The sequence below is a fragment of the Tachysurus vachellii genome, chromosome 6 (genome assembly GCF_030014155.1).
Source record: "Tachysurus vachellii isolate PV-2020 chromosome 6, HZAU_Pvac_v1, whole genome shotgun sequence".
Taxonomy (NCBI): Eukaryota; Metazoa; Chordata; class Actinopteri; order Siluriformes; family Bagridae; genus Tachysurus; species Tachysurus vachellii.
Genome location: NC_083465.1, coordinates 11613679 through 11626706, shown reverse-complemented (window position 1 = coordinate 11626706; position 13028 = coordinate 11613679). Strand labels below are relative to the sequence as shown.

The 13028-nt window shown below is 38.6% G+C and overlaps 2 protein-coding genes across 14 annotated transcripts in view; both read right to left on the bottom strand.

Moving 5' to 3' along the window:
- kiaa1109 (KIAA1109 ortholog) overlaps nt 1–1932 on the bottom strand; it is a 40425-nt gene extending 38493 nt beyond the window's left edge. For all 13 annotated transcript variants that reach the window (XM_060872215.1, XM_060872217.1, XM_060872220.1 and 10 more), the window contains exon 1: nt 1789–1932. The gene's annotated coding sequence lies outside the window, so the exon portion shown is untranslated. The remainder of the gene's footprint in view (nt 1–1788) is intronic.
- Nucleotides 1933–3316: 1384 nt separating this feature from the next.
- c9orf72 (C9orf72-SMCR8 complex subunit) lies at nt 3317–12291 on the bottom strand. Its single transcript, XM_060872214.1, has 10 exons — nt 12175–12291; nt 9149–9694; nt 8957–9052; nt 7496–7560; nt 7177–7249; nt 6944–7060; nt 6273–6508; nt 4850–4907; nt 4639–4748; nt 3317–4489 (listed from the first exon to the last, which is right to left on the bottom strand). The coding sequence occupies exons 2-10, from the start codon at nt 9593–9595 to the stop codon at nt 4303–4305; spliced, it is 1389 nt and encodes a 462-aa protein (XP_060728197.1). The 5' UTR covers nt 9596–9694; nt 12175–12291; the 3' UTR covers nt 3317–4302.
- Nucleotides 12292–13028: the final 737 nt, after the last annotated feature.

Genomic DNA, 13028 nt, shown 5'->3' with positions numbered 1-13028 from the left:
ATTATCACTATTTGTTAAAATTGTGTGTTTACTAAAATTCCTGCCATTTTGCTTCTGATGCCATGTGACAGAGTGTAAATGTGTAAATAGCAGCAGCAATCATAGCAAATGTTTCTGTATAGCTATACAGATATTTTGTAAACGGCTGCTAGTTCACTTCAACACATTTTAACGCTGACTCGCCCTATAACACTTTAGGTGTTGTCTTTAATCAGACAGTAAATAAACATGGTGTTGGTTAAACAATGAGGAAGTAGATGAAAGAAAGTGTTGCACTAGAAGAATTACAAGCTTCTGACACGTGATTTCTAAGACATTTGCTGTCTTGGGACACTCACCAGTAGTTATTGTGATAAAGATACATTCATGTATATTATACATGAATGTACATTATATACACATATACCCTTAATCCAAATCAGGTTTAAGACAAGTATTTACAAGCTTTGATGTCGCATTTGATGCTGCTTTAGACTTATTCACAGTGTCCAAGCCTAAGTGTAGTTAGTTAGTACACAGCATCTTATTGTTACCATAGCGTAAAATAGCGTACAAATGTGCATGAAGTAAAAAAAAAAAAAAAACAACTAATATTTGAATGGTGAAGCCAAGTTTTATTATACGGTTCCTTTTTGCTTTTCAAGTGTTTAAAGTACATTATAAAAAAAAACATGCTACATGATCACAAATAAGTGTTGTAGCTGTGCTTCATTTATTTACACCTTTAGTGACAAAAATCACTTTTTATCCCTCATGCACAGCTGACTAGAACATGCCTTCAAACTAAAAGTGGGATCAAAAGAATAGTGTTCCTTTTCCAATGCATGTAAAGTTAAAAACAATCTGACAGATTGTTTTGTTATTGCTTTGCCATGAATAGCCAGGTTACTATGAAAGGAATGATAAAAGCTACACTGAACATGCTCAGACAGCTTGGGTATGCATGTAGTGTGCAGTATGAAAAGTTACAAGACGTCCATCACAGGACTAAGATACGGTTGCTTAAATGGTCTAAACAGATTGAGATACGAATGTGTTGTATTCATTTATAGTTACTAGTCACCAGGCTTTCCTGAGTCTAATAGAAAAATTGACAACTACTTTGGTTGAACTTAAGATGAAGTGACTGCTGCAGTTCAGCACAATTATTAGTCATTTTACAGTCATATTTATATAATATGCTAATGTGAGATTTACAAGTATGTAGGTAGACTCTTCTAGCTAAACAAACAAACAAACAAACAAACAAAAAACAAAGACCGAACGGTCACTCTGTTGGTCACAGACTCATTATTAACGTCAGGCTGTTATACTCAATCCAAAGCACACTGTGTTTACATAATGTATTGATGTGTTTGTTTGTTTTCAAGGTTGTCAAGTGTATCAGAAAGCCTTTTAATAAGATTATTCCACACAAACCAAACTCAGAACCCCTAAGGTGGGCGTTGTACTGTAGCTACTGTAGCTAACACTAGTCTTAACGTGTGAAGTAATCCGATTACTGAACATACAAACCTTAGCTTCCAAAACATAGCTTCCATGACAACTATATACGTGTTAAGTGTACGAAGACTTAACATAACATGCTTTAAAATGACATTGTTATAGGAAAAAAAGAAAATGTAGCTCAATATCCATCCAGGTTCAGTCTCGGACAGCAGTGAAGCTCAGCTAGCAACATGCTAACAGCTAGCTAGTTGCTAAGCTACTGAACCGTCTGATTGTAGTCTAACTGACGGTCTGTTAAGACGCACAACATTGTTAAAGGAAACATAAGACTAATCTTACCTCACATCGTCAACTGTGAAATTGTATCAATGATTCTTAGTGGGCCATTTTTTTTTTGTTTTTTCTCCCACAGCTGATAGCACCCACATCTCAGAGACGGTTTCCGGGATATTTACATAGACGCCATAGAATTTCCTAGTTGTTTTTGGGTCACGTGCACAGTGTAACCAATAGGATGCTCGGGTTTTATTAATTAATTAATTTATTTATTTATTATTAGGGGTCAAGCCCCGAAGGGGCGTAGACACCTATTGTTATCGTTAGTTTTCTTATTATTATTATTCTTCCCCTTCCGCCATTGAAGTCAATGGCAGCCCATAGAACCGTATGTAGGAAAGTTATGAAATTTGGCACACATGTAGAGGCCAGTCTTAGAAGTTACTATAGCAACTTTGGTGTGTCTAGCTCAAACCCTCTAGCGCCACCAACAGTCCAAAAACCCAATTTTGTGCTGACTCGTAAGGCCTAGAGGCAAAATTCTTGCAACATCAGAATCAGAATCAGAAAGGTCTTTATTGCCAAGTATGTTTTCACATACGAGGAACACACACACACACACACACTTACACACACATTTACACACACACACTCTCACACTCACATACTCACACGCACACTCACACACACACACAGACACACAGACACACACAGACACTCACTCACTCACACACACACTGTCACACACACACTGACACACACACACTTTATTGCCATGTATGTTTTCACATACGAGGAACACACACACACACTCTCACACATACACTCACTCACTCGCACACTCACATACTCACACACACACTCACATACACACACTCACTCATACACACTCACACACACACACACACACACTCACACTTACACACACACTCACACCTACACACACATTTTGAATTTTCACCAAGTTCAGTATTTTACCAATGCAATGCCATATCGCTACGAAACTTGGTATGGTTCATCAGCGACATGTTCTGAGCGCATCTGATCGGCTTGACCCCGGTATCGCTGCTTGCAGCTATATTTATTATTATTATTATTATTATTATTATTATTATTAAAGAAATGAAATCTGTCTAGCTGTTTGTTTGTTTATTTTAATTCATGGGCAAATGACTGAATTTTATTTTAGGATTTAATCCTGCTCAGGAAAACATTCAGGCTCAGTTATCAAATGTACATTTTGTGTATTAATCATTAATTGCAGTATTTCTGAAAATGATTTGCCATTTTTATGAACTTCTAACAGTTGTCAGTAGATATACTTTAATATACTGTTAATAATTTTCATAGAAGGTGCCACTAATTCTGGGTTTACACAGTTACAAGTCAGCTTTTATCTGATAATCCCTAATAATATAAACTTTCTGCTCTATTTTCAATATATACTTTATTGTATTGAATTCTTTTTTCTTTAATTTGTTGAATATATTCAAGGATGAGACTTCAAAAATAAGACACCATAGAGGCCTTTATTTTCCTATTCTATATATGGCTCATTTCCATACATGTTCAAGAAAAAGAGAGAAAGCTGTTTCAGTAAAAACATGTCAGTGAATTCAGTTAAACAGTGAATTCACCTTCAGATTTATTTACAGAAAGTAGCCCTGTGACAATATTAATCAACACCTTTATTTGGGTCTGTTTCCTTTAAAATTCTTTCATATACAAACTGTACAAATGCACCTAATGCACTGCCCTGCATGCTCACGCCTTCATGATTCTTTCCCCAGACGATCACCCTGATTAACAACTCACCATAATTATATACCCCGCTTCATATCTACAAGTACTGCGTTGTCAGAACCGTCAGTCACCACGTCATCCGTATAGGTTACACACACACTACTGCTGCTGCATATTGCACAAAACAAAATATTACACAATATTGTTATTTGCACTACCATGCACTTCTCCCACTCATATATATTCTGTATTCATATTTAATACTCATACTGTCTATATTGTATCACGTCGTCTGCATTTTCTTGTATAGTCTGTATTATCTTGTATAGTAAAGTGTTATGTCTGTACTTTTAAGTCACAAACAGCTGGAATCAAATTCCTTGCGTGTGTCAACACAATTGGCCAATAAACCTTATTCTGATTCTGATTCTTATTCTGATCAAACCTGGCCTTTATAACAAGCAAAACGTGATTAATTCTTGATGAACCATTACTGTCTACAGAAGAAACATCAGCGTAATGCTTTGGTAGCATTTGGTAAGCACTTGGTAGCAGCGTCACAATTTTCACAGTTAGAATGCATTCATGATGGACAGGATGAAAACCCTGCCCTGCATGGCACTTGTATAAACAGTATCAAGGCAAAACAAAATTACAGACCACACACATACACTTAAACTTGTGGTTATACAAATAATGGTTCAAGCAAGCTCCAGACTCACATACTTCAGTGCACATATACATACTTTATACAGAAGCATACTTTTAAAATCAAGAATAAATATGTCATATAATCTTATATACTAATAATATGAAGTGTTTCATGGTGAAAGGTCAGAAATTCATTAGAATATCACGTTCCTGCACACTGGTGAAAAAGGACTTCCCGAACACAAAGGAGTGAAGGCCTGGCCTCAGCTTCTCTGCCATTGCCATGATGATGTTCAGGTCTCCTTCTACAGTCAAATCCAGATCGGTCTTCAGATTACGCAGTGACCGGAATGGCTTCTTTCCCTTTTGACTACAACATTATCACCAATGACAATCAGCAATGATTTCCTGTTATCTGATTCTAATGATCATAAACTAACTGTTTTACTTGATACTACAAAAAAAATTGATAATGCATGTAGTGGTTAGATCTGTGTAGTGGAAGATTAAAGTACATACGTCTCATCCTCGATATATCTGAGCAGTGTTAGAGCCTTCCTGTGCAGCAGTAGGAGAAAATGCGACAAGTATACACTCCTAAGGTTTAGACCTGGTTTCAAGAGGAAAACCTACACACACACACAGCAAGAGATTTGTAAAAGTCATCTTAGACACAAGTGCCAAACACACAAGCATGTTCAGAAAAGATGAAAAGTTGAATAGCCCATACCTCATCTATGAAAGACTTCACCAGTGTATCTTTGTGCATAACATCCTGAAATATATTCCTGAACAAAGGAAATAGCAACATTATTGTGCTGTATATAAATCAAAGACATGCTAGTGACATGCATGTAATTTTGCAATAAAACTTGCGATAAAAATACACATCATTTACATTTACAGCATTTGGCAGACTCCCTTATCCAGAGTGACGCACAAAAGTGTGTCTACATGACTGCCATTTCTTTGTAAACACACACACAAACACAGTTGTATTTCCCAACTTGGCCCTCAATTTGGCAATGGTGTTGCATGTAATGTGCTTCTTCGATGTAAGCTTCCTAATCCAGCCACGAGAATAACTTCAGTGTGTTCTTTTGGTAAAGGCATCCTTAAAATCTTAGCTCAAAAACCCCCAAAACCCCAACAAATAAATATTTAGACACTATGCTAAAAAATCTCATTTCCCTAGGTATGGAGACTTTTGGGGAAACTGCTCATGTCCTGGGATTTTCATTCTGTTCAACAGTCTCTAGAGTTTACTCAGAATGGTGCAATAAAGAAAAATATCAAGTAAGCTTTACTGATTTTGAAAAGTCAACAGAATTGTCAGACAAAATAAGGCAAACCGAAAGGCTACGGTAACAGATTATCACGCTGTACAGTGCAATATGTCACACCAAAAGTCATCTCGGTCTGAACAGTCAATGGATCGGAGGCCATTAGAAAACCTTCACAGCATTAACCTACACAGCATGAAAATTCTGGAGGCAACGATGCAACCGGAATCTCAAACGAATGTTTCAATCCATTCCATGAAGAACTTTTTGAGAGAACAAGGAGGCTCTACCCAAGATGTTCATTCTATATAATAGTACAAATGTATGGCAAAACAAATCTAAACAAATTGGTCATAATTTAAATGCTTCAGCAGCATCTCCCTTGATATAAACATCAAAATAACTCGTAACCTGGTGTAAATTTGGCCTGATTATTGATTACTGGCTGTACTGTTCTCCCTGATGACAATTCCAAAGCTGATAACACATTTGAGGAGGAAGGTTTTGATGATGGTTCCCCAAACCCTGCTAAACAAGTGAGGCTCAAACTCACAACTGTTTCAAGAAGCAAGAAGATGCCTCAGGATTAGATCATTATTTCATTTTTGTACGATCTAACATAATCTACGATTCCTCATATCAACAAGGTGTTAGGGTGTTTCCACGGAACTGCAGTTCGGCTCACGGGGACGTTTTTACTTTTTTGAACCATTCTGTTGAAAATTGATAGTTTTGTTGTGCAAAAAAAAAAAATCCTAGGTAGACGATCTTATATTCAAATCAATCGTAATATGAAGCAACCCGATGAACAAAGAACCCAGTAATAAAAAGTGGTGTCTGACTATGGATACGGTGTGTGAAAGGACATACAGGTCAGGAGTAAACGATTCTTGTATGTTGATGAGGTGGTCAGGGCTGATTTCGTCCTCGCTGTTGGTCTTCCAGAGGGCACTGAGCTCGGCCTGCATGTAGCGACGTTGATGGTACATGTGTTCGTGACAAGGAGGCATCTGCTTCACTGTGTTAATGTCCACATCGATGTGAGTAGATGGATAGGGAGAAGAAAGGACCTGCCGGTAAGGCAACACGACGCTCCCTGTGGAGTCCTGTGTCCAGACAGAGTACACTAATATACTTATTCTCCTCACTGCACATTCATCAATCACTCCACAGTCACACTAAGTTCAAATTGGAGGGTTTGGTCCCAAGGGGTCCTAATCCCAGTGCAAACCTCTAATAGCACCACACATGCAAGATAACAGCACTAGATTGTAGCCCAGTTATTATGCTAGTTGATCAGATATAACATTAAAAATGACCTGGATTTATATTATAACAAACTCTTTCATCCTCTTTTCTCACAACCAAGCCATACAATATGTTAGTGGAAAGTTGGCCAACATTTCTATTAATGCATATTTTGCTCTCACAGGAAAAGCTGACTCAACTGAAATGCAAATAATGCAATTCCTTTTAAACAAAACTGGAAGCTTCTGAATCAATATAATAGATATTATAATTCTGTGAAGGATTCTTAGTACCTTCAGCAGGCCTTGGACGAACAGGCCGGTGTCGTATTTGAAACTGCCATCGGCTCGGCACAGTCGCGAGCACTTCCTCTCGGCGGGAGTGAGAAACAGACATAGCGTCAGCACAATCTACAACACAAAACAACTCAACCAGTTAACCTACTGTCCTTTCAACAATAAGCATTTTTATACTGAGTGTGATAGTAATACTCTGCATGCAAGTGTGTGTGTGTGTGTGTATGGACCTTATTGACTTTTTCTGGGTTACTGCCAACAACAACGGAGCAGCCACAAGTCTGTAGATGTGAGCTGATCGCTCTGGGGGGAAAAAAAGAAATGAAAAGAAAAGAAAAGAAAAGAAAAAGAAAAAAACAGAGTTGGAGAGTGATTCTATTTACAAAGCACTTCACATATTTAACTACAAATATTGATGGAAACTTGGCCGGTCATACATGAGTTATTTTTACAAATATGCTTACGTGTCATCACTGAGTTGTTCTAATATGTCGAGACAATATTCTACCATTTCTTAACATTGGTTTAGTCAATGTTTACAGTACTTACTTGTGCAGAAAGTCCTCATGACAGCTGTCGCCTATATCATCATCATTCAATAAGGTGTCTTTTATCTATAACAAAGGAAAAATTACTGCAGAAGTAGAAGTGTGTTAGTGAGCATAAGAGACCATGAGAGAGAGAGGGAGAGAGAGAGAGAGAGACATAGACAGAGACAGCGAGAGAGAGAGAGATAGAAAAAGAGACAGAGACAGCAAGAGAGAGACAGCGAGAGAGAGAGAGGTTAGTTAGTTGCTATAATTTACTGCCATGTCAGCTACTGTCGCTATCTTCATGGCAAGAACGGTTAATAAGAACTAAAATAACCTAAAATCACAAAGAAATACATATAGACAAATATAGACAACTTAAATGAATTTTTTTACATTAATATATGACAGAAACTCAAAACTTTTTCTAATGAAATCTTGTAAAATAGCTCTTTAAATGAATTGGCCTCATAAAATAACCTTCTGTGGTCATTATGTGCAGGACAGTCCAACAAAATATGCTTGACATTAAGGGGAATGCTGCAGTACAAGCACTGAATGGGGTCTTCTCCTTTCAGCAAGTATTCATGTGTCAGTCTTGTATGCCCGATTCTACATCTGGTTAAGATCACCTGATCGAATCTCGATTTCATAGGTATTAGAGACCTGTTAGTAATTTCAGGGTGTATTTCAAACAGTTTGTTATTCGACCATGTATTCCATTCCTCTTGCCACTTATTTGGTACATAGCCATTGATAACAGGTCTATATTCCGAGGGAGGAATTTGGCATCCAGTCACAGTCTGCCTTAAAGCTTTCTTAGCAGCTGTATCAGCTCGCTCATTTCCTGAAAGTCCAACATGTCCTGGAATCCAACAAAAATTTACATTATAGGATTGATTCTGCAGATGATCAACTTTGGTTAAAATAGTATCAATCAACGGATGGTTATGCTCCAAGGATTCCATTGCTTGAAGGCACGATTTAGAATCTGTAAAAATTATAGTGTTCTTCAGTTGGAAATTATCAATGTGTTCCAAAGCTAAGAGCAAAGCACAGGCTTCAGCTGTGAAAATTGAGCGAGAGAGAGAGAGAGACAGAGAGAGAGACACAGAGACACAGAGAGAGAGAGAGAGAGAGAGAGAAACAGAGAGAGAGAGAGACACAGAGACACAGAGAGAGAGAGAGAGAGAGAGAGAAACAGACAGAGAGAGACAGAGAGAGAGACACAGAGACACAGAGAGAGAGAGAGAGAGACAGAGAGAGAAACAGAGAGAGAAGCAGAGAGAGAGAGACAGAGAGACACAGAGAGAGAGAGAGACACAGAGAGAGATAGAGACACAGAGAGAGAGAGAGAGACAGAGAGAGAGAGAGAGAGACACAGAGAGACAGAGAGAGAGAGAGAGAGAGAGAGAGAGACAGCCAGAGAGAGAGAGAGACACAGAGAGAGACAGAGAGAGACAGAGAGAGAGAGACTCACATCTACTTCCTCTGGCACACTATGAGTCTTCATGGATGAGAGAAGTTCCATGATAGGAACAATCTCAGAGGTTAATAACGCAATAATGCCATAACCCTGCAATACAAACAACACACACATTGACCAGATTTAGGCAAGGCAAAGCTTTAAGTGTTTTATTGTAGCCGATAAGCAATGGCAAAGGCTACAGACCTTCTGCATATAGATGCGTCCCTTGCGAACAGTGTGCTTGAGCCTTTCCACACACACAATGTGCAGTGGAAGGTAGAAATCCAGTTCAGATTGTGGCAGAATGATGGACAGCGCGCACGTGTTCTTGTCACCTCTCAATTCGCCATCAAATATCAGTGACACAATGATCACTCCTTTCTCTGCCAAGACGAAGAACTTTACGTCCACGGCACCGCTCTCGGCACTACGCAGAATTTCACCGTTCAGCGTGTGATTTGCCAAAAAAGTCACCTCGCCATCACTGAGTAACATCGACCCCTGACCTTTCGGGGCCCAGATATGCCATACACGGGGTCCCAAAATGTTGTCCCAGTAGGCAAAGGTGGCTGCCAAAAGTGGGCACCATCCTTCCACCACTACTTCTGTTTTAGCCACAGCTGGAGACTGCGGTGGGCAACCAGTAGACATGGTGCCTTACACACTCAGGTTTTCTTCTCTCTGTCTGAATTGACAAGCAGCTCATTAACTCTATTCACTGGAGTTTTATTGATCCACCTATTAAAAATCCTATGAAAGGGAAAATACGGTCATTAAAATGGTTCGGAAGCTAACAGAACATCAGCGCAATGCAAATAATTCATAATATTTAGTACTGTACATCCACAACCAACTCAGTAATGTTCATTTTAAATAGTTTATTGCACAAAAAAGGATTTCAATGCATGCTTTCATTTTGGGGAGAAAACTGTACAACTGTACTGAAAAAAAGTCTACAATAATAACAAACTAAAAGAGTCTGTATTACTATTAACATGCTAGAACGAATGTGTTTTAATGTGTGATTTCTGGTCAACAGGATCGGGGACCAAAATGCCTTTTAAAGAACTACAGTGCCTGAGAAAGCTTATTTAGAAAATTTTGACGAATAAACACGAAAGAGACACAAAGACACAACCGTGTGACACTTATCTATAAAGTTTTAATCATCTTCTAATCATCTTTCTGTAAAAGTCTCGGAAGCTTCCACCTGGCTCACACCTCCACTGTGAGGTAACAGCTTTCATGAAGACCGATATCCTACTACGATATCCATTGTGCTTCCACAAGAGGTGGAATATAGAGAGAATATATTACTGTGTATTATATATATTGTGCTTCAGCTCACACTGGAACATGTATCTTTACACCAGTTTAATATTCGTGGATTTATGCTTGACATCCAACATTATTTACTTCTAAGCTCATCACTCAGCTTTTGGAGCTGGGATTTGGCAGCGGTGTTGTTTGGAACTAATACCTAAACTTTCTTACGCCTCAGTGTGTGTGATTAGTTTCATCTAGATTGTAGGAAGGTTACAGGGATGTGGTAGCTTAGTGGTTGAGGTATTGGGCTACTAATCGCAAAGGTTATGAGTTCGAATCCCAAGGTCCACCAGCTGCCACCACTGGGCCCCTAAGCAAGGCCCTTAAACCTCAATTATGCTCAGTTGTATAAAATGAGATAAAAATGTCATTTGCTCTGGATAAGGGCATCTATCAAATGCTGACAATGAAATGACAAATATTACACTAAAGGTCCAGTGCAGAAAAATAACAATGGCCATCTACATGGAGATCATAATTTAATAGTATAAGGACAATAATCTGCATGACACAGCAACTTACCGCATGAAATGCTTGGTTGGCTTGACACAAACCTATAGATTTGGATGCCATCACTTTGTGCCACCTAGGCAAGCTTAGGTCAATCATTTAATCCATTGATTTCAATCAAGTTGATTCTATCCTTTTCATTCCTCCATATAACTCGTAATACGTTAAAATGAAAAGTTGTTTCTTTAAGACAGAGTTATAACGCCGCAGCGGCAGCGTACACAAGACTAAATAACATGCAAAGAGATGTCCGTGAGGGTTAAGTGCAACGACGTATAATAATTACAAAGGATAGTAAATATTCTGCACAATCAAGTAAGTGGACAGGAAAACATACTGAACGGAAAAACCAATCATCTTTAAACTGTTGGCTCCACCCTATCATTCAAATAGAGTGGGGGGGGGAATATGGTGAAAAGATTAGCAACAAGATCAGTAGTAAAATCTGCTTATGATGGTAAAAGACTGTCAAAGGTGCAAGTGCTGAGATGATCATACTAGTGTGGGTGTTGGGAGACAGCAGCGTATTGAACAGTCTTACTGCCTCAGGGGAGAAAAGCTGTTGGATGGAGTCTGGTGGTGCTGGTGATCTAGTTTAATGATCCAGTTTTCCTGATTTTTGGTATCGGTCAGAAATGACTTCAATTTTGCCCAAGAATCACTACAACGATTAAAGTCAGATGGTATAAATATACATTGAAACTGACAGTCATTGGAACGGTAAGGCCAGTTAAAATCTGTGTTTAAGTTCAAAAGATAAACCCGAGAAAAACACGAGAAGACAGATGTCCTGATGTTTGTTCCAGAAATCACCCAAGGAACTGTGTTCTACACGAAGACTAACACATCGACATTTAAACATCAGGTAACAAAAGCTGTAATTCTGGCCTATGGAGTCATATTCATCTTTTGACACCCAGCTGTGTGCAGCAGACTTTTAGTACCTGGTACATCCACAGGTTCCCATCCCTGGTCCTGGAGCCTCCCAGGACAGAGTAATAACTGGGATAAGGTAATACAGGGAAATGCATACAAAAGAGCTGAATATAACACCCTCGTTATTATTACTTCATTATTTAAATAAGCCATAAATGTTTGAAACTGAATTGGATTCCCTTATTGACTCTGGACAGTCAGTGGTCACTGGTTCATGCTGTTTATCATCTTCTAGTTAAAGGCTACAGATGATGTTCCAGAGCTCCCTCTACAGGCTGAAACTGCAAACTGCAGGAGAGTCTTAACCCAGGAAACCTCACACACATATATATATATATAAATAGTACACACACGCTGTACTGTAAGATAAACAGTGGTCAGTATCAGAGACAAACAACTGAATATGAACAGTTCTGGTTGCCTGAGTGTGATAAATATCTTGTTCGTGTATTTCTTACCGTTAGTTTTTAGTACTCGGTACAAAATGAAAGGAGAACAGCTGCCTCCAGCTCTTCCTGTGTTGTGACTGGACTCCAGAAGAAGAACGACGCCCTGATGAAATCTTCAGGAAATCAGTGTTGCCCTCTGCTGGAAGGTTTATATATGTTTATGTTTTTGTATTACATATACGTGTGTTATGTAAGTCTACCTGACAAACCAGAACCGTGACTATATAGTATTTACACTGACTGGTCAGTTATACATTCACCATGTACACTATTAATGTGAGGCTCTTCGACTGGAGCATAACACACGTGATGCTAGTGTGCCGCCAGGGGGCGCTGTTCTGTTATTTGCTTATATTTGTATTTCATCTAATCTGTCAATTATTTTTTTCTTATTAAACATTTGCTTAACATTTGCTAATAAACGCTCTGTCAAATTTTCCTTTTGATGTTTAATGTGTACACACACACATACACACACATACATATACACACACATGCACACACAAACACATACACACAAACACTCATACACACACATACACACACATACACACACAAACAAACACATACACACACTCACACACACACCCACAAACACACACACAAACATGCACACATGCATTCACACACACAGACACGCACACACAGACACATACACACACACAAATTTGTTCATTGGGGTTGTGCAGGGTACTTAAGTTCTTTCAAAGCCAACTCGGCAAACCATCATTCATGGACCTCACTTGTGCACAGGTGTATTTTCATGCTTCTGTGCCCCTTAGTTCAAGAAAAGGGAAATATTAATGTTATAGCATACATTTTAGTCATTTTAAACAATCATATGAGGTTCAATTTGTAGCAAA